At 43.1% G+C, this 23,422-nt stretch overlaps 1 protein-coding gene across 2 annotated transcripts in view; it reads right to left on the minus strand.

Annotated features, from left to right (window-relative positions):
• NRP2 (neuropilin 2) overlaps positions 1-23,422 on the minus strand; it is a 163,916-nt gene that overhangs the window by 90,238 nt on the left and 50,256 nt on the right. For both annotated transcript variants that reach the window (XM_069225987.1, XM_069225988.1), the window contains exon 2: positions 18,139-18,316. In XM_069225987.1, the coding sequence (XP_069082088.1) occupies positions 18,139-18,316 (178 nt within the window). The remainder of the gene's footprint in view (positions 1-18,138; positions 18,317-23,422) is intronic.

Genomic DNA, 23,422 nt, shown 5'->3' on the forward strand with positions numbered 1-23,422 from the left:
ACTACACCTACTTAAAGTGTCCACAACTCTTCAAAAATTAAATAATATTTGCTGAGTTAAAAAGTATATCTACATAAAACAGATAAATGTAAAAATGATTTGAAACATTTTGTAAATGTGAAGGAGTTGAAATTGAAAACAAAAAGTTAATTTGGTATCATTAGCTTGATTTGTGGGGGCAGTTCATGTACAGTGAACAGAAGAACGGACCACTGGTGACTTAAATTAAAACACTCATAAGCACCAACAAAAATCATACATTAGGAGCAAAAAAGACAAAGCAACATGCTAGAGCCTATCATATCACTTTATCTTTTTTAAATAAATCCCAATTTGAATATGCTCTAACCTTCTCGTTAAAATGAAAACTTCGTTTGTTTATAATTATTTTGTCTATGTATAAAGATAAATAAGATATTTAATAATTTATGCATTTGTTTAATGTACACTTGTTTTTGTAGTTTTGTGTATTGTTTTGCAGTTTAAATCATAGAAATTGCATAGGTGACCACTGATGTAGTACATCAGAGGTGAGAAAAGAGTATCATGTCTTCCAAAAATGATTTAGTAAAATATCTTTGTACACTAGCACAAGAGTGGATGGTAATTTTGAGTTTTTTTTTATTTTTTATTTGAGTACACCAGGTTCTGAAACACTAGTACATCAGCTTTCAGGCTCCTTTATTATACATATTTTCACATGCAGTAATAGCCTAGATTTCAACATGGGATCATACATTCGATTTTAAGATTGTATTGTACAGTATCTTTTGAGATGATTTAGCTCAGTGGCTCCGGTGTTCATGGTACCTTAGACTACCAGTAGAGATGGCACAATAACACCTTTCTACTAGGATGCATCACAGACCAGAGTTGGGGATGGTGCAGTGCTATAATTTTCGAGGTGGTACAGTATTAGATTTTGAGACTGTATAGGCAAGCATCTTTTTAGAAGGTTTAGATCAGTATCTCTTGTGATGATGGTACCTCAGACTATAACTAAAGAAATTATAATAACTTTCCATTAGACCGTGTCACAGACTAGATTTGGGAATGGTGCAGTGCTATAACTTTGGAGGTGGTACAGTATACTAGATTTCGAGATTGTATCAAAAAGCGTCTTTTGAGATGACTAAGTTCAGTACCTCTGCTAATGGTACCTTGGACTGGAAATGCAGATAGAATAAGTACTTTTATTAGACTATATATCAGACTAGCTTTGGGGATGGTAGAGCGCATTACCGTGTAAGTTGAGGGTCAGGCAGGTTTCTCACTCAGTTTCTAAGAGAATGCCTTATTTGGCAGTCTTTCTTCACTGACACCCTCTGCTTTCATCCCCCCCCCCCCTCTTCCATGTGTCTACATTTGCTGCACTGAGATATGGTGATTAACTGGAAAAATGTCCCATATGTCTCACCCTCAAATACTCTCATTGGGCTGCGGTGACACCGAAGGCGGAAAATACATCCTCCCTTTGACGAATCAATTACTTCTTTTGACACTCTATTATTCGTCTTCACATTCCATGGTTTCGGACGAAAGCGGAATGAGGGAGGAAGGATGCACAGCTCATTCGATGCAAGGCTTGTAGCCCTCCCATCCCCTGAGCACTGCACTGGAATCTGCAGGCTGCTGACAGACAGAGTGACAGGTATGACAGCTGCACGCGACTCCCACTCAAACAAGGAATATGAGCGCGAGCTTCAGGCAGGACAAGAAACTGTTCATCCTCCTCCACCCCAGGGGTTTGCTTCTTCTGCCCATTCCCCCTCTATCTAGCGCCCATTACCTTACAGTATCTGCAGGTAATACTTCTTGTATCCAATCGAGCTATTACCTGTCCCTGAATTATGAAAAGGTCTCCTGTGTCTTGTTTTTTGCCCTCGGGTTCGCCCTCTTCTCGTTTCCTTGTGTCTCACGACCTCGCTCTTTCCATCTCTTTCCTATACTATTTAGGGACAGATTTACAAGGCCCTTGCACTCCTTAGCGCCACATTTGTGGCCACAATTTTGCTGTAAATGTGACGCTAATGGGCCACTACCATAGCGCCATATTTAAAAGGTGGCGTAAACTAGGTTTGCACCACCCGGTAAACCCTTTGCACCACAGCATGCATAATTTATGCATGATGCATGGAAAGTGGGCATTCCCTCGTTAGAGGGTCGCTAAAAAAGGCACAATGGAATCTATCAGATTGCTCCATTTCTAGCGTCATTTTTAACACCTGCTTTTAGCAGGCATTAAAATGAGTCTCCCATTGATTTTACGAGTGTGGGGGCAACATACTGATGCATGGCCGACATAAGTGGCAGCAATGAACTGTTTAATGCTCTTAACATAGCATAGCATTGTATAGCATAGTATAGCATAACATGGCATAGTATATAATAGTATATAATAACATAACATAGCAAAGCATAATATAACACAACACAGCACAGAGCAACACAAAACAACACAACATAACATAACAACCTGTAACTTGATTGCCTAAAGTGCCTTCTCTAAATCACTGCCTGACTTTAAGGGGCACACATTAGAATCTTATCTGGGGTCGACAGCGACAGTACTTCAGTGATGTAGTGCTAGGTGAAATGCACATTTGTAGAAGATGTACTATATATTTAAATATCTGTGGGCTTGTATAGCACCCAGATGCTGGTTTTTGGCCACTTTGGCGCACCTGTAGCCATTGTGAATTGTTGAGACATTAAGTGGGGGTGATAGGGTTCATTTAACCTTCGACTTTTTCTTCTTTTCAGAACAGTGAAATGCTGGAAAAATGTTACACATGAACTGAAGGTTCTTTGCCACAGAAGTGACTTCACGTGTCTAATTGTAGGTTTCTGCATCTTATTTCGGCAGTGCCACCCACGCAGCTCCTCGAGGGTGGCTTCAGAGCTCTATTTATGCTCCCGGAGAAAGGCAGGGTTTGAAGCCAGGCCCTTGTGGTTTCCCCTGGCCCTGCCCTCTAGTGACACGCAGACACCACATGGCCCCCAGCTTTACTCTTGAAGTCGTGCTCAATGCACTGCTTTACTCTCCGATCCTACCGTCGGAGGTTGTGCTAACAGACTATAGGCAAAGACACTGGAAATTGTGATTGTGGATGTGGCATTTCTGCATGAATATAACTTTGCTGCACTTGCCACATAATGCATCATCTCCTGCACTAGTAGCACATTTTAACCAAAATGTTTTTGGCTCAAATGTATCACCGTGGATTAAGTGATTAGTGTCCCTGTCAAAGGCACTGTTCTCAAAGCTGCAGTAATTTCAGCAGGGAAACTCAGACTTTAGAGGAAGCTCACATATGTGGCGTCTCTTTTTAAGGTCTATGATTGGATTTTAAAGCACTTCCTAGTGAGACAGATACATTTGAATGATGAAATGTACTGTAATGTTCTGCTGAGATGTTTTAATACAAATAGATGTTTGATGTTTTGCCATTATTTCCCACTTAATAGAGTCAACTGTGTCAGATAAATTAGTCTTCTACTGCCGCATAATTTCAGTGGCCCTGGATCTAGCCTAATCACATGCGGAAGGCCATCCCAGCACTTCTCAACAATGGTACAATAGATACAAAGGAAGAGTACCGGCACTTCTCAACTGTGGTAGTACACCAGCACTTCTTAACAGTGGTACAATAGAGACGAAGGGAGATTACCAGCACTTCTCAACTCTGGTAGTACACCAGCACTTCTCATTAGTGGTAAAACAGTGACAAAGGGAGAGTACCAGCACTTCTCAACAGTGATAGTACAATACGGGATATGAGAGTGTAGCAGCACTTCTCAAAAGTGATACAATAATGACCATTGGAGAGTACCAGCACTTCTCAACAGTGGTACAATAGTGACAATACGAGAGTAGCGGCACTGAGTATTAGCACTTCTCAACAGTGATACAATACTGCCAATGGGAGAGCATCAGCACTCTCAACAGTGGTACAAATGACAGTGGGAGAGTACCAGCACTTCTCATCAGTGGTAGATTACTGGCGATGGCTAATTACCATCACTTCTCAACAGTAGTGCAATGGTGTCAATGGTAGAGTACCAGCACTTCTCAGTAGGAGGCCTGAACTCAAGGATAATGGGTCACTTGGGATTCTCTCCTCTGTCCATTTACATAACTCAATATACCTAAAGCGCAAAGCCCAATGTCCATACTATACACCACAAGTAATGCTGCATATTAAAATATGCCCTCGCCTTCTGATGCAACCGTCTCGACAGACCAGAAAAAAACAAATGCTTAGTGGATACTCAACCAACTAAGTATGGAGTTAGGTGGGCGGGTAAAATAGCATTGCAAGCCCATCGCTGCCCACAGAACATGACCGTCCGTGGGGACAGGGCCTTAGCAAAGTGCAAGCCTCGGCCCTGGTGCAATGACACGCTCTGTGCTGCCCCCAGTGCTGGTGATGTATGCATGGACGTGATGTCACTTCCGGCCACTGGCTGCACTACCAGGAAGCCGTTCCCCTGATGCCATGACTAACAAAATGTGCACCAGATGTTGGCTTGTGTGAGTAGGTGGTCAGCAGAAGGTGGGAATACCACGCAACCCTAATATTTTTAATTGAAAAAGTACTGGTGTCACTCAAGCTCCATTATCGGCTCCAGTCGGACTCATTGGATACCTGAAGTTCCGTTGAGTACAGTTCCCCTGAAGAGTCTGTGTCTTTCCTTATGGAGCGGTGCCCTCTAGGTATCTGGATGTCTACATCAAAGGACAGACCACTCTTGCACTCCGTATGTGAAACAAATCTCTGTGACGTCTTAAACGTTGCATAGAGTAATGAATGATACCTTTTCTGTTAGCGGCACTTAACTCTCTAAACCTCACGGATCATGTGTTCTTGTGGCCTTTTCACACCGCCCCGATTCCTTTTGGAAGAAGCTAGTATGACCTCCCAAATCCCTAGCCTTGTCGTTTGTAGTTCAAATAAAGATTCACCTCCAACTCTGTAAAGCCCCTATGGACTTCTGTGCTCTGTGTGTTTGGGTCGACTTGGCCACATGCAACTCGCCAGCTCATAAACGACTTAGTGAATAGTGCTACATGCCGCATGAGTGTTGCTTCTTAGCGCTCTTATAAACCATATCTCATTTCTTCCCTGCCTGCACCTGCAGATAGACCTACGCAGTATAAGTTATTTACTAACGTCTCTGCATTATCACTTAGTGCCACGAAGCGATCCGCTCACTCTTCCTCGTGGCACTTCTCCCGTTCCTCATATACAGGTTTCTCAAACAAGCATTGCAGAAGGAACGCGAATAAAACGAGCGCACATTGAGCTGGGCTGAAGGTGTGTTAAAGGTAGCTATTTGTGTTTATGTCGAGTTCTGTGCCTGAGTTGAACTGCTGGCCATAGCGTCACACCTTAGTCGGGCTGACTGAGACGTTCAGCCTTTGGGGGTGTTAACATGAGTACCAGTGGGCCGAGTAAGATTTGCTTCTGGTGTGTACGACGCTAGAAACAGATTGCGGCAGCAAGTGCTGCACAAAAGGACACTGTATGGCTGTGTGTAACGTGTCAGCAAGCTCTGGTGTGTTTTTTTAGCCGACAACACGGCGGACCACCGTCTCATGCATGAAATAAAACTACTATTCCCAGAGATCATAGTGTTCGCGACTAAAACGATAAAATATGCTGAAGGTACGCACAGAAAATAAAGCAAACTGACAGTTATTTGTGTACACCACAAGCTGAGCCGATTCTCTCCTGTTGTGTTGTAAATGTTTTATTACTCAGGTTGAAGGTACTCATTATATTGACACGAGGAGAGTTAACTGGTCCTTATCTGTGACCTGCATGTCCCACACATGCGCTCAATAGGGTCAGGTAGTTAATAAGTGTATTATTAACCCAGTAATTCCTTTATGTACAGTCATGTTGTCTTTGGCGCTAGCTGCCATATTTCAATAGGTCGCTGTCTGAAATACAGTGGCTTGGGGTGTCGGCTTGATATGAAAGTCAGCCATTAGAGGGCGCCAGAGTTACACTTCTGTCGCTAACAAGAGCCACGTGCTGAGAGACACTTCCAGCAACTCTTGGGACTGGAGGGCTGCAAATGCCCGAGACTCGTCTCTTCCCTGTGCACACAACGTGACAAAAATGAGCATACAAACTGCAGCGCCTGGCTAATTATAGAGCTTTCTTCAAGGTCGGTGCCTTATATGGCGCTCCTTCTGATCCGTTGACATGAAAATAGTCAAAGTCTTGAGTTCAGTCGACAAAGCTTGCCTCTGGCTGTCAAGCGACAAAAAATGATCTAGTGACTTCCAGAGCCATGGGATAAACAGGTAATAATACTGTTCCCCACAGGTGCTACAACAAATAAACTTTCACTAAGAAGCAACGCAGCAGGCTTTTTTGTGTAGGAATCAATTAGAAGCGCCTTCAAGCAAAGTGTTAGTGTTTTTCCCTCTTACCTATCCCTCTCTCCCGTTTCTTCTGTCTCCCCCTATCCTCTGCTTCTCTCGCCCCTTTTACAGTTCATATTTTTCAGTTTAGTTTTCATCTCGGCATCCCCATCTCTTCCTCTAATTTTCCGTTTGTTCCTCAAGCTCTCCCTCCTCTCTTTCCCAAATGTTTCTTTAGAGTTCTGTAGATCTATCTGTCTATCTATCTATCTATCTATCTATCTATCTATCTATCTATCTATCTATCTATCTATCTATCTATCTGTCTGTCTGTCTGTCTGTCTGTCTGTCTGTCTGTCTGTCTGTCTGTCTATCTATCTATCTACCTGTCTATCTATCTATCTGTCTGTCTGCCTGCCTGCCTGCCTGCCTGCCTGCCTGCCTGTCTGTCTGTCTGTCTGTCTATCTATCTATCTATCTATCTATCTATCTATCTATCTATTCATCCATCTATCTGTGTTCATGCATGTATGTGTGTGTATACATACACATTGCGGTGCTAAGAACTACATATTGAAGTTTACATCTCTATACATGGCATTGAAAAACAGTTCTCTCACTGACAAACATGTTTAGAGCAAATGCACCAATAAACACACACTACTACATTTACTACTACAGTGACAGGCATGCAGTGAGATAAATCACAACACCTAAGCCTTGTCACTATTGGCCTAGTCATTTTCTTCTGCAGAGAGCTTCTAAAACAGAATCTATGCGGCGTTAATCAGTGTGTTGCGAAGTCTGTGAAGCCATAATAACACCCCCGGAATTCTGCCTCTGTACTGATTATATATGAAAGAAGCCAGAAGAGAGGTTGTGGGCCGCAGCTTCAGTAGCACCTGCTCGCCCAACTTCCCAGAATGTCTGCTCGCTGTCTGCTTCCTTCCTGCCCTTCCGTGGCACCGGCAGGGCACCTGTGCCGCCCAAGAGCTATTTTAAGGGGAGGGTCTTATAGTAACACCAAGATGAAAAAGGACGCCCAGTGTTGGCAGATATGGGCAATTTGAATCCAATTTCCTTTGTTGTGATTTTTCAAAATTAAGTACTTCCTACTCAACAAGGCCCGAGTCGCCTTCCTCGACATCAATGACCAAAGATCATCGCCTCGTTCACAATTGTGCTAGAGAAGAATAGGGAGGGTGCATGAAACAGCGCAGACGGGATGTCTTCAAAGTTTAGCTGCGGGGGCATTCCCAGACCATGTCTGCCGCGTTAGACTTTCAAGGGCTTGGTGTGCATTAGGGTCAGTGGTCAACAAAATCACCACAAAGAGAAACGCATAGCTTACGTTCTGGTGGCGGGCTTACAAGACTGTAAATCACAGCTCGGATTGATTCATGGCTCCAGCCCTTCTTTCAAGTCTGGAAGAAATTGACATTTTCTCTTTCATTAACACTTGCTTGGTGACTAGGTTGGCAACTGTTGAACCAGCAGAAATGAGGAGTGGTGCTGGCTTCCTCACTGTGGATTATATTGATATTTAATGCGGAACAGTTTGTTTTACATCTCCTGCTTTATAAGAAGCCTGTATAACGATAGAAAAGTATCTTCCCAATTTAAGATGTTATGGTGCGCCGAGCACTGTAGAAACAAAACATCCTCCTTCATCTTTCCCATGCCCTTCTTGCACATTCCTCTTGGTGTTACATGGACAGTTTCAATTTGGGGTGTTCATACTCTTTTTACCCACCATGAACTGTAAGGCAACTGGGGATCACCATTGCTCTTTGACACTATGGGTGACTGTTCCATTGGAGAAGCTGGACTCAGGTCTTCTTGGTTCAACTCAGACAGAAGTTAAAATTCCCAAGAACGGTCTTCTGTATTTGATTGCAATTCTCTTTTTAAGGAGCTCAGTTGTCAGAAAGCATTTCTTATAAGTTATACAGAATTTGCCATGTTTTGATTGGTTAAAAAGGTAAGCGAGAAAAAAGTCAAATTTCATATTTGATTGATCTAACTTGAGCCTCTCTGGTGTTTTAGGGGCACCGCCCAGTTGGGAAACCTGGCAGGGTTCCTAAAAGGCATTTTTTTTAGGGGAGAAAGAAGTAAGTGTGGACATGCAATGAACAAGATGGAAACCCAGAGGAGGCAGAAGGAATAGGAGGGGGACTTGCAGAGGACTGGATGTACCAGGAACAGAAGGAGATGTTCTGCTGGCAGAAGGGGAGCCGTTTGGTATTCATGAGGAGGCCCAAAGCAGCCGGAGTTTTTCAGACTCCACCTCCCACAAGACCTGCATTTGCACTTGCTTCACATTTCAACTTTTCATTGTTTAATGAAGCAGCTCACCGCTCAACTTCAATGCTTCTTGAATGGTTCAAGGAGGCCGCGGGGAGAGACGGTCCTGACTTCCTTTGAAAAAAAGTTCTGGCACTCAGCTGTCTAGCACCATATACTCAGGAAAGGCTAAAGGTGGAGGCAACAAATCAGGCGATGAAGTATATATATATGTATATGTATATATATATTTATATCTTCCTTCCACAAAAGGATTTTAACAAAACAATAAAGCATAAAAGAGTGCTATTTCTGAGAAAGCAATGAGTGAATTTGAAAGGAGCTGCTATTGTCTAAAACAGGTGTCAAACACCATTAGCAGTTAAGCCAACCTGTGTGTCCAAGCTTTTTGCTTGTTTGTAAAATTACAAATTAGGTCTAACTCCTTGTCTAAATAGGTAAGATAGATTTATGGGTTACTATGCCTCTTGATGTGACTTGTGTGTAATTTAAAGTTACAGGATCAAAAACGTACAAGGCTATTCTGCTTTTCATTATTCTTGATTTGCTAAAGGGTGTTAAATATAAAAGCACTATTTTTTTTTTACATTTTTTACAACACAACATAGTTTTAAACAGATTACTGCACACATAAGAAGCATCTTCCACCTTCCAAACCTCTTCTTTTTCCAGTGCCTCCACAACAGTGTTATAGACACCTCACCACCAGGCTTCCACCGTACCCCCTTGAACATCCAGCTCCTCCCTCTCACCTCAACCAACTGCTGCCATCAGGCTGAAAACCTCCTTCTCGCCGATGCCAGCTCCAGCAACATGGCCAACCTTTTCCCCGCACGTTTAAAACTTTACTGCGCTTCTGATTTATACAACTTCCTCAGCCCTCCATTCAAAGACTACACCTTGAATGGTTAAGAAGATCCAGGTCTTGATCTCTTGGATCATTCAAAGAGGCCTTGGTTTGTGCACTGCTCTTAGAGCAACACAGTAGATTTTAAACTTAACCTGCTTTTTGCCTGAGAGTCTAAGATATCTCAGTGTCTCCATTATCTTTTTCTAAGGCTTCAGACTGGACACCACCTGGAAGAATATTTGGAGCAGAAGGCAATTGCTTTTTTGTAAGCCATGATAGAAGGTGTGGCTATGATTAATCACGATGATACTGCAGTTGGTCTGCCGACATGTTGGAGGTGCTTGAGTTGATTTCACCAACGTCCTCGAAAGCCCTTGTACCCCAATGTGGAGACCAAAGCATTTTAAAAGTTCCCCTCACGCAGCGGTGTTGCCATTTTCTTTCCTCAGAACTGAAGTTTTCAAGCAACGAATCTGAGCAGAAGAGGTTTGAGTGACCCTGCCCAATATGAAGGGCCACATAGAGGGGATTCAACGCTGATATCCAAAAGCACAGATGTTATGTGGGTAAGTTTATGCAATGTCATCTCACTGTTTTGCAGAACCCTTAACTACCTGTTCTCTATATGGTGCTGTGGTGAGCTTTGTCATTGTCTCTGGTGCCAGCAGGGCTACTAGAATTCTGCTGTACAGAGGACCAAATTATGCAGCAAGGCTGGCTAAATTATGCTCCAAACAAGAAGTTATGCGTGTAATGTAGCAGAATTTGTGATAGTATTACTTCATTGTTTTGTTGGTTTTACGCATGTTAACACTGCGTAGGCTAAGGTTTCACATCATTAGTACCATTGTAACACTCAAGTAAAGCAATATGCAAAAAACAACTTTCGCAAATGGCCTTGCACTGTGCCGCAAGACTTCTTGCTGCGTTTTTAGTAACCTTTGATCCGTTTGAGGTAGAAACCTTTTTTTCTTAAAATCTGCAGATTGTGCAGTATATAATGGTTTATGTATCAATTTTCTAAAATCCATAATTTTGCAAAAACACAGCGGTCGCAAAATTGCGTAATTCCAGTGTCTCTGGTGGTCATATTGTGTTATGTTTTGTTATACATTGCTATACTTCACAGTGGGCAAGTGACTCAAAGCAGCCATCTCGTGAATTATGTCACAATAGATTTCAAAACCCCAAGGGGTCATCAGACAAAAAAAGGTTGCAGAATGCCTCCTGGTTGTGCTTGTTAGTGATGTGCGACTAGGGAGGCCCCTTGATATCATACAGGACATGTACCACCGCACATGTGTGCATGGAGCTTCCTTACAGCAGATAAATGAGCTGTACTGTTCGAGGGAGATGCACTTCTTCCTTCCTCAGACTACAGTACTGGGACTACCTCTGAGGCACTTTAATGAGAAGGTACTGACATTTCATTAAAAAAAGAAGCCTTTGTTAATACACGGAAAACCTGCATGTGTGTGTGTACAGCATTTCAAAGGATTTAATTAATTATTTCTGGTTTAGAAGCTTCAATTTATGGAAGGAAAACATAATTTGAGGTTACACCGCAGGGCTTGCAGAGAACTTCTGAACTGAATGTCGTAGGTGGCAGGACTCTGGGTAAGAATGAGGCATTGTTCCAAAGGATTGGGGTGTCAGGTGTGTGGGTGGTAGCTGGCACCTTCATGTACCCAGATGTAAGAACTGGATTAAAAGTGCACTGAGGTGCATTCAGGGAGACAACGTTAGGCACTTCCATGCATTTAATCCAGTAAATTCGCCAGCTCATCAGACGCCACTTGGAGCCTTTACTGGACAACAGAAGTTCGTTCCCAACTTCCTCCTGCAAAATATTATATTTTTTCTTCACAACTTTTAGCTACAGTGAGTTCAGTGACTGAGAGCAAAGAACAATGTGGCGATCTGAAAGCACTTCCACTTTAACGCGCTTTGGCTTAAAAATACGCTTTTCAAAGTTGTTCAGCAATCACAGACACATTTCAACCTGTCTGTTGTGTCTGAGATGTTTACATTAAGAGAGAGAGAGAAAAACGATCATTGCTGCGTCATAACTCCCGCCCACCCCCTTTGCCTCACTACTGATGATCTCACCATTTGTGCAGCAGACAGGAGAGTTAGCAGAATGGTTTACTTTGATGAAATACACACACCTTCTTCTCCAGGGCACCATTTTATTAGATTAAAGGGACTCCCTCCTTTCCTAAAAGCAGATGTGTCTTGAAATTACAACGCTGACCTTAAATAACTGTTTCCTTATGTATTTCTTTCTTTCTGAAATTTACTTTTACAAATTTCTTCATGCTGCGGCGATTTAATTACGGTATTTTTCCTGTGTGAAGTGTCGCACTTCCGCTCTGGCTACGTCACTTCTGCTTGTTTTATGGCTTTGTGGAGGTGCGGTGGTGGGGCGGGGGGGTCTTTATGGTGGACAAGGTCACTAAATTGAGGAGTTTTAAAAAGTGTGCTTGTGTTGGGAGGGAGAGGGGTAGGGGAACGAGGTAGGAAAGTAACTTAATCACATACATCTCGTGGAAGCTAGTCTGAAATAAAAAAATAAAACCCTGCCGGCGTTTTGCCCGGTAGGACAGCTGCAGCCAACCCGAAAGTAACAGTTTGCTGCGAGGTGATTGGCGCTGTTCAGTAAAAGCCAATAGCAGAGAGGATAACATTTTATATTGGTTTCTGCTAACGGACAGGAAGTTTTCGAGCTTGAGAACTTCAGACTGCGCACACACAGCTCTCAACGACAACCGTCTAACTCAGTGAGCTCCTTTTTTCTGATACAAAGTTTGATGCACCCTGAAAGAAACACCCGTGAATAAGAACAATACCTTGAGCAGGCCCACTCACTGGACCAGAGTCACACTCACATCTCCCCTGGGACCTGGACATGTAATCACCATTATATAAGCACAGGTGCTAATGAATGAATCAAAAGCTGTAATCAGGCCTTCTCTTGCAAGCTCCCAGAATCCGAACTCTCTTGTCTGAAGCACTAGAACTAAATCCAGACCAGTAATCTTTATGAAAGATGTGTAACGTTCACTTCTCCAAGATCTTCTTAAGGACCCGGGCAACCCTCCATTACTTTACAACGTCACCTCCACACCCCTCAGCTCTCTAATCCACCTACTATTGTATACCGCCGGTTACATGCCACGTGGCTGGTTCTACACTACACAAACATCACTAACAAATGAAATTGATTATTAGAAAGGAATACATCAAATAATTTAGTTTGACTTGTAAGTAAATGGAGATTTCTGACCAGAGTGTAAGAGTTCCAGGGCAGCCTCCACCCAGTGCACTGAGGTGAGATGGGTGTATGTACCAAGTGAACAGCTAACATGGCCCTGGAAGTGGATGATGTCAATGTTGGCTCCACAGCCAAACAGGCATCATCAAACCAAGGGCGATCCTGGAGGCATTACTGCTGTGATTGTTTTGATGTAAGATTGGGTTAGTGGACAAATAGTTCTCTTTTCTCTGGATGGCTGCTTTAAACATACAGAACCCTGATTTGTATCTTTTAATTTCCTGATTCCAAAGTCTTTAAACAAGCACCTTTATGTTTTTTGGAAGTTCAATAGTGTTCACCATATAAGCAACAGTGTGCACTAACAACTTAATACACTTCAGGCGTAACCAGAAAAATAACTTATTGACTCATTCTGCCGTTTCCTTTAGTAGATGGTTTTGTTTCTTGTTTTGTTTTGTTCTCGTGGCATCACCAGACAATCTGCAGTCAATTATCTGTTCTACTGAGGAGAGAAAACAGCGACGTCTGAGTTTTGGGGGCTGATTTTATCTGTAAACTATTAAGCAAGCAAGAATGAACAGGGCGAGCTGCAGGCACAGGGATAAAGTGCTGAGAGTGAATACTCATTCAGACTGAGGATGTAGGGACTGTGCTAAGGGTATGTTGCTAAAGCTCGAACTGCTTTCTGTGATTCAAGTGCCTGTGACCTGCATCAAGGCATGCCGCGGAGAGAGAAACCCCAGTCAAAATGTGGGCTACAAGCACTTGCATATGTACTCATAGCTTGCCGCTAAAACTATCACTGCCCTCTGTGGACAAAGTGCATGTTGATCAAGGTTGTACCGTCTTCTGTAGACAATGCAGGTTTTCAAAGCGTCCACCACCCTGTGTGGTATAAGTGCATACTGTCAAAGCTCAAGCTTCTTTTTGGTGATGAAGTGCATGTTTACCACCTTGTGTGATATAAGTGTATATTGTCAAAGCTTAAGCTTCTTTTTTGTGGGTAAAGTACATGTGTCTCAGATTCTTGCTGCCATCTATTGATAACATGCATTAACTCATAGCTTGAGCTGCTTTCTGGAAACACAGAGTATGTTTTATTGTAGTGTACTGAAACTTGCATACCTAAAGTGCATGCTCTCAAATGTGTACCATTTTCCAAGTATCTTGTGCATTGTCCAAAGTTTGCACTATTTTCTGTAGATAAACTCAGGGGCTGCTCCTCCACTAGGGGGTGGTGGAGAGTTCCCTCCCCCAACCCCCTCCTACCAGCAGCCGCAGCTGCAAAATCTTTAAAAGAAAAGGACAATAAACCAAATGTATTATCCTTTCTTTTAAAGAGGCGGGGCCACGGGGATGAAAAACAGCGAGCAGAACGCATGTATGTTTCGCCGTCCGTCTCAGGCCGGCCAAACATACATGCACAGTAGGCTCTCTCAAGCCTGCACAGGTTCCTAGTCTGTCTTGGAGCGCCCTGGCTGTGCGCTCCGAGCCAATCCTGATGCTGCTTTCAGCAGCATCAGGATTGGCTGCAGGGCAGGCTGGGTGCCTGCCTGGTTTGGAACAACGACAGACAGAGGAGCGGCGCACAGCGGAGAAGGTAAGTTTTTTTATTTTTCTAATTACATTTTTATTTACACCCCCCCACACTCGTGTCGCCCAGCCCTTTCTTGTTATCGGGAGCTGCAACTGGATAAACTGCATTTTGTCAATGCTCTGAGTGCATTCAGTGGCTAAAAGTACAAATTATCGAAACAAGCTTTTGCAATGCAATACGCCTCGCATTTGCTTGAGTTAGAGCTATTGGCATTGTAAATTTATAACTGGACTTTTCTTGGCACATAAATTGGTCAACCCTGCCTCATAATTTTGTCTTTTCCTGCCATATAATTCCAGTGGCCCTTCGTATAACTAAAGCACTTCCATTTACCTTCTTTCTCTAGCTGCAGTAAAACATGAAAATGTTGCTATTTAGCATCCTAATTTAAATCTGCCATGCTAGTTAAAATAGAATACCACTTTCACCACTTCACCATCAGAGTTGCTGGCTGGCTAACACAATTCCCTAAAACAAGACACAAGACAGCCACAGAGGAGAAATAAACTAGAAGGAGCACCCAAACATATCAAGTGTTCAAACAGTTATAGTGTAATAAGGATGTTAAGTTGGCCTGAATCATGGTCATCATTGTAATACAGAGAGATTATTAAAACATATACAATTATCATATACACCTTTATCCGAAATAAACTTTTGGCATTAGACTCAAATGCTCAAAACAGCCCATAGAGGGCACCATAACAAAAATATAATTTGTAAGAAACATGGTCATGTAATCATATAGATAGCACCTAGAGGGCATAACCCCATGAAAAAACCCAGGATAAAGTAATGCAGTGTAACCATATACTTAGCCCCTAGAGGGCGTTTGTAGCGCTAGTAGGCCTACTGCAATGATATTACTAACAAGGCCTTTAAAACAAAACTTCTCCAAGTAGTAAAAAATCATTTCTAGCTATGAGAAAGCTTAAAAGACACTGAATGGTGGGAGGGGTTATTATTTTGTGGTCCCCACAAACATAGGGCGGGGACCCAGAGATGATGTAAACAAGTGGTCCCCAACCTTTTGACTTCTGTGAACCCCTACTTTATTATTAGTGGAACCCGGGGACCCCCACTGAATCATTATTGGAATCCGGAGGCCTCCACAACTGAGTCATTACTGAAAGCTGGGGACCTAATCTGTTTATATTATTTAATTTTCTAAACAGTTGCGGACCCCCCGAGGAGGCTTCCTGGACCCCCAGAAGTCCCCGGCCCACAGGTTGGGAACCACTGATGTAGGCAGAAAGAACATTTTGAAGGTGGTCCCATTGTCCTAGGACCATTACAGGCTGAGTTATGAGCAAAAATGTTTTGTAAAAGTAATGCCCTGCAAAGCATTATGTGGGGAGTTTTTGTGCTGCAAATATTATAGTATCTTGACTGCAATGCTCATAACAGCCCCTAGAGGACTCCACAATAAAAAAAGCATTTGGAAGAAACATGGTCACATGACCATACATTCAGCCCTTAGAGAGCATAACCACATGAAAAAAGAATGGGAGAAAGTAATGTAGTGTAACCATATATTTAGCCCATAGAGGATGTAGTATATTATACATTTTCAAGACTAGCAAGCATATTTCTATGATATTACAAACAAGGCCCATAAAACATAACTTCTCCCAGCTGTAAAACAAATGTTCCAGCTACGAGAGAGCTTAAAAAGATAATGAATTGTGGTAGGGGTTATTATTATTTTGGAGTCCACACTAACATAGTGTGGGGACCCAGAGATGATATAGACATAAAGAGCACATTATGGCCAATGTTTTGAAGTTGGCCCGTTGTCCTAGGACCACCACAGGCTGAGTTATGAGCAAAAATGTTTTGTGAAAGTAATGCCCTGCAAAGCATTATGGGGCATGTTTCCCGAGTACAGTGAATATTGTAGTATCGGCTCTCCCGCTGTGCTGGGAGAGACACCTTTGCTTTGAGGATTTCTGTTTTACTTTAAGTATTTACCAATTTCAAAGGTTTTAAGGGGACAGCCACAAGAAATGCCACTGATTAGGTAACTGTGAACAATGTGACAAGTGCTCCAATACCGCCAATCGAGTTCTTGCTGTTGTGCCTGTGAGCTCTGTGAGCGCCATGGCCACCATGCAGCACGAAGGAGAGAGACAAAAGAAAAAAAAAGTGTTCCCACGCTGAACTATGTCAGCAATCGTGCAATAATCCAGGTAGCGGGGCAGTCTGCAAGGCGTGACAAAAACAGCCTGATGGCAGGACAAACGTAAAGGATTTACCAATGACATCAAGTGATTTTTGAACGGCAAGCCCAGGAACGAGTGAAAGTGATGGGCATGAGATGGGTGTGCTTAAAAGCCTATAATACGTACAAGAGCTTGCGAGCTGAACCTAAAAAAGGACAAAAGTCCTACAGTCACTCATGGAACAGATAGCACTTCTGTTTCCTGTGGGCACATAAGTATTAATATAATAATATCTTCATCCCCCTACCGTGCTTTATCGGCACATTAGCTGCTTTCCGTGAACAAAGCCAGGGTTTACCACATGACATAAGTGGAGACAAAATGTGCCTTGGTAACATACCAGTTTTCTGCAGCCTGGTGTATACGAGAATGTAACTTGGAAACTACACAAATTCCATTATATGTTACCATGGGAAATCTTGTGGAAGACAGGGAAGTGTGACCATATGATGAAGATCTACTGAGGATACAGCCGTTCAAACACCTATTTCTTTCATTCAGGTGCGATGAGAAACATGCTTCAAGGAAACTATTTTATCCAGCGCAAAATATGCAGCCCATTCCAAAATACATGGTAAATACAGATAAACTAGGGTTCTATTGGAAACTGCCACAGACAAACCGGCACTGCCAACCCAGCACATCTAAAGCTTAAACCCTTGAACACCCCTTGAAATGTGTGGGTATGGCCCTCCTTTACATTTCTTACAAATAACACCAAACACATTGGGTGCCAAAGCGAAGAAATGCCTCAAGCAGTGTTTATCACAATCCCTTGGTTTTTGTGGCATACTACCAATTCTTTTAGTCTGAAAACATTTTCAACAGCAAAAACACAACCGCAAACACAGGCTGTGTCCATCATTGTACATACAAGTCCTTGAACATTTATAAATCACGGACGGCATACTGAGTAGAGTTTTGGCGGCGGGGTTGAATACGAGATTTTATCATTAACCCTACTCTCAGGTACTCACATTATAAACTTTGGGAAGTGGAAGTTTATGTCAATCCATCTGGATTTACATGTGTGCCTTGCAGGTTGCATACAGTCGCTGCAGTAGGCACAAAGGCAGCTTGTAAGCTGTCTAACCACCTAATTGAAAGGCAAAAATCAACAACAGCAATGAACTCCAGAATTAACACAATGGCCTTCCTCGCTTGCTCTCTGTTTCACCATCCGCGGCCTAATGCTCTGTGAGTCAACTACTCAAATTGGGTGCAAATGATCTATACATAATCAATATCCCCCTAGTGCCAGAATTTAGAAAGTGCGCTCTCAAGCACATGGAGGCCACTCGAGACCTTGCTGGCCGGTGACGCGAGCCTTCTGTTTACTCTTAACCATAATGGCGTAATGAGGTAGGCTTTGGAGAGCAAGTCCTCAGTGTCAGGTTTCCTGCACTATTGATCGTCGCTTTAAAAGATCATTTCAGGATGGGTCTATTCGCAGACAGCGGGAATGGTGGGTGTAGTAGTGGAAGGGTGGAGGCGAGAGACAAAGGATCTTACTTGCAGTCGTGCTTTTCGATTTCAAAGTGAGGGTTGAAATTGAGGACAATCTTCTGGTTCGGTTCAGGCGCCATGATGATCCACTCGCAGGTCTGATGGGAGGGGTAGTCGTGAGGATACCCTGGAGAGGTGATGTACCCAGCATCTTTGGCATTTAAGCGTTCTCCACACGATGCAGCTGAAAACAAAGCAAACAGGCTTTAGAAGCCAAATCTAATTTTCTTGAATACATTGGTTTGAAATTTGCAAATCATATCCTCCCATAAAAAATTATAATCTTTAAGGTGTTTCTCATTGTGAAAATCAAACTTAATTCCCAGTGAGATCCAATAGACAATCTTTATACTTAAGTGTGTAATACTGCAAACTAGACACATTCAATGTTATGTAGAGTAAAAAGAAATAGTTACACATACTTACACACACACACAGACACACACACAAAACACTCACATACATAGGACAGTGGCGGCCAGCAGCTTTAGGACGGTGGGGGGCGGGCGGGAAGCACACACACACTCATTCTTTCACACACACACGCACGCACATCCATTAACAACACTCATAACATTCAAACATGCACGCACGCACCAAACATTCATTTTAAAACATTGCACACACACACATACACTTACCTTCAGCCTCGAGGTCCCAGGAGGATTGGGACTGCTGCCTTCCCTCATTGGCTGACCTTAGGTCACCCAATGAGGGAAGGCAGCAGTCCCGGCCTCGTTACAGAGTGGGATGGGCTCAGTGAGATTGCTGACCCCACTCTGTGACGAAGTGTCACTGATTGACACTCGCCCTGGGCGCTTCAGGGCTTAAACCTGAAGCGCCCAGGTCGAAGTCAATGGGTGACGCTTTCCTCGTCACCCAGGGGAGGGCCTTGAGGCACCTTTACTGAGCCGAGGAGGTCACTCCCATAGGAACTGTGACCTCCTCAGCCAAGCAAAATTCTGCTCAGGCAGCCAGGAGTCTGCGCAAATCGCGCATGTCTGCTCCTGGCAGCCTGACCTGAGCATGAAGAGTGTCTGTCAGGCTGACCTTTGTTCAACCTGACAGACACTCTTCATGAGGGGCAAAAGATGGGGTGGGGGCGTGGCCCCTCCGCCCTAAAGGACGGGCCGCACCTGATATGGGAGAGTAATAAAATATATATTTATATAGATAAACAGCAATAGAGTCCGTGCGGTTATGTTTTTTTTCTTTTTTTTTTCACAGGAGCAGGCGTCTTTATTAAGGAGTGTTGTAGTTAGGTTTCAAAATGCAAGCCAGATCTATTGACTTTTCCACTGCTTTGTTTAGGTCTTTTGAGTAGTCTAGACTTTTCTGTCCAAATCTTTTCTAAATGACCAAATAATTGGAAGGCTCAGTCTTATTGTTCAACACAAGAACCAAGACTAATTCCTAATGGCAAGCAGGCCTTTGTCCCATCCCACACTGACTCTGAGCCCATGGGGATCTACAAAATGCTTTGCTTTTATGTGGGATTCTTAGGTAAACACAGACACATGTGGGAGGGTGTCGGCCTGTGTGAGAAGGCACTCAATAGCATTTCTGATAGACGTTTCCAGAGTTTAGTGCCGCAGCAGGGCCGGGGAGGAGTCAGGCAGCGTGGAAGCAAAAACCAGCCCTGGCACAAATATTCAAACCACCCTCAGGCAGCAGGAAGACAGAACAAGAATGGGGCCATTGGAGCGTCGGTGGGTCATAGCAGATCACTGTGCTCTGAAAGTAGCCCCCTAGCCATCAGCAAGCTGGGAAAATGCCAAAGTAGAAAAGAGGCCAGTCTGGCCTTGCTGCAGAGAATAAGTAACTAATACCAGGCTCTGCCGCCATTTTAGGTAACAGTCTGATCTTTCTATAGAGCATTCCACCCCTGTCTGTGTTTTAGACCATTCTAGGCTTCCCTGCTCTCTCGTCTTCAGCATCCATTTCACAAATATTTCAACATCTTCTTACAGCTCTCCATGCCTGCCTGTCATGGCTGACAATGGCGGTTTTGTGGTGGGCCCTCGAGTGGCCTGCTAACCATTACCGCCTGGGCAGCAGACTGCTCCAGGCACTGGTTTATAGGAGGCCCTAGAGGGTGATCTCTGTTCAATAAACATTTCTGGCCATAAATGCTCCAGATATGATTTACTGCGATGTTACACGCTAAAAGGGGAATCATTGTGCAGTGCATCTAGTCAGGCACTCACTGTTTCGAGGTTTACATTCGCACTTCCCTCTCTGTGATTCTTCCTTTCCCCTCTTGCATCCCAGCCTTTCCACTCTCTTAAACCCTTTTAAAGATCCGATGCTAGATGCAAACCTTGTCCCATGCCAACTTTAGCAGGGATGGCTCAGAAATTCGAGTTTCCATGGCAGCCTAACCGTTTTAAGTCATGTGAGGCGCTTTTTGCTTGTTTTGGCTTTTTGAAACAACACTTTACCTGGTGAAACATACTAATGTAAAAAGCTAAATAAATTGTCTTATAATATAAAGCACAGAGTCACACATGGAACATCCAATGTGGTTAAAACTGCACCTAGCCATCTCAACACCATGAAGTTCAGTGATTTAATGGTGTGGTATTACCAGACCACTGCAAGATCGTCGCTTAGGAATGAGTAATTCCAACAGAAATTGTTGTTTCCGCTCTAATTTCTGAATGTTTTACCTACATTCAGGCAGTTAGACAGACAAATAGAATGGTGTGAAATTACCAATTTTCCTGGAATCCTGATCGGCCAGTAACTCCTGATACTGGCCACATTTATTGTACAGTGTAAGAGCAAAGCCAGAGATTTAAACTAAGTAAGTTACGCAACATTACAACAGGTCTAGAAATGGACGCTGTATATGGTTGTGGCTGATAACGTCTGTATGTATACTGTCCCCAAAAGCATGTTGCATGTGTATACTGTCTCATTATATCCGGAAATTCAGACTACTGACCCAATACAAAATGGCAGATCAAGACAGGGTAATAATGTGAATGAAAGTGGACCACCAGGACGTTGATTCAATAAAATGCTCTAGGTAGCTGAAGTGAGCGCACACACTCTTTGACCCGGATGACCACATGACGTTGTACCCGTGTTGCACACTTAGCTCCTCAAAAGCCCGCTGTTTGCTTCTTGAGAGGCTAAGGAAATAGCAAAAAATGGATACAAAAGGCAGATTTTAGTTTCCAGCCCCTGCCTCCAAGCCCCCTACAAGCTGGGGTTATGGCACAAAAGGGCAAGCAAGGGATAGAAGCTGCTCAGCTTTGGTACCCCTTGTCTACATCCACGTAGATCCATCCCTCTTGCACCTGTCCACGGAATTGAGCCTCACCCTTGCATTTCTTCCCTCTGCATTAGGTGCAACCAAGTACACCGGCGGAAGTCTAATCAGCCTCCCCTCACAAGACTATGCAGGAAATGGTCCCAGAGACGTACAATTCCGAGTAAGTTAGTTGAGCACAAATAATGTAACACAACATGTCTCCTGGCCACACCAGCACCAAATGATGAACAGTGAGTTATTTAATTCTCTACGTGGCGGCCATGTTTGAAATTCCTAAAAACATTATTCATTTCAGCAGCGTACTGGGTGGGAATGGCAAAGCAAAATGTCTTCTAACCCATGCAGAACAGAGAACCAACGTAAACTTGAAATTTCTGGGAAACACACACAATACATGTAAACGAGTATAGACTAACACGTCTGTACACATCCATCCGTATATACAGATACATGCACTGAAACATGCAAAGACACACAGACATTTCAACATTTAAACTTAGCTACACACTTGCATACATTATGAGAAACACAAACACCAGAAACGTGTGGAAATCTCATCAGACTGCTCATAGACCTACAACGCAATATCAGTGGCAGGAATGGTCGAGAAAATGCTGATAACATACTGTCACAAAACGCACCCGAAAAAACACGTAAACAAACACAATTTGGCAAAAATCAGTACATTTCACAAACATGTATTTAACAAAAAAACATAGATGGACAAATATATGCAGGCATGATCCGTCTCATAGTGCACAAATATACTGTCAGGTATGGAAAAACTAACCAGTATATAATATAATATAAACAGGTACATAAGATACCTGCAAGCTATTCACAACATAGCCAAATATGTATAAATGTTTGCTAACACATATATATTATTGAGCCGGCACATACACGTGCATCAGCCCACATGGCACACCTACATACTTTTTAGATTCAAAATTTACCTCAATCAAAGGATCTATAGAAAATATTTCAGTCACCTTCAGAAAGTTCATCTTCTGATACATCATAGAGGAAGTATTGTCTTCAGAAACATGGCAGCTAACAGACCCATTCTCTAAGGACTTGAAAATCTAAGGGCCAGATTTACTAAAAAGTGGTGTAGCGTGGTGCTGCCCCAAAGTTTGCAGGGCCGCTCTGCATCATTTTAGAAACACAGGGATGTGCCATATTTGCTAAAATATAGCGCAGCCCTGTGTTTCCTCCTGCGCCATGATTAGCTGCCAACGCAGGCACCCTTGCACTGTAGTACAAGGGTGCCTGCATTGAGAGAATTGATTGTTTATGTGCAGGAAGGGGCACCTTCCTGCACATAAACAATCTACAATGGCGATTTGGCACTTCTATGTGTGCTGCAGAATGCACGTCTCCCTATGCAAAGGATGACCGAGCAACATTGGTATAGCCTTGTACATATATAAAACGGGACTTATAAGATGTCTGTAAGCAGGCCTACGGTACAACAATAGAGGCTCCAATGTATTTCCAGTGTACATTGGTTTGATATATAGAGCAACCACACCTGCGTGTAACAGCCTTGACACTTCACAGCACAATGCAAGACACAGTAGAGTTTTTTGCGAGCTTCGAGGCATATTAAGCTTGTCCAGCATTGGGTCACAAAGCCAGAGCCATGACAGATTTTCAGTATTACAGCTAATTCTCTAAATGTTTTCTAGTTAGATTAATTAAATGCAAATTTGCATGAAAATCTTGAATTTAAATTTGTCCTGAAAATCTGGGATGTTCTGAAGGAACTCCAATGACCATTGAACACCCCATACGCAGATTTTGGGACTGCTGGGGACATGGAAAGAAAGAAATTTGGATAGCTCTCTCTGGGTAGTTTTATAAAGAGAATCAATTCCCATCGATAAAGCGTGACAACACATTTCCAGTCAAAAGACCTATCAGCGTCCGCGTTCCCTCCGCAGAGCATGACTTGGCCGTCCCTTTTCAGGGGTGCACAATATCAGAGTCTGATGAGGTCCATTGTTC

The sequence above is a fragment of the Pleurodeles waltl genome, chromosome 3_1, assembly GCF_031143425.1.
Source record: "Pleurodeles waltl isolate 20211129_DDA chromosome 3_1, aPleWal1.hap1.20221129, whole genome shotgun sequence".
Lineage (NCBI taxonomy): Eukaryota > Metazoa > Chordata > Amphibia > Caudata > Salamandridae > Pleurodeles > Pleurodeles waltl.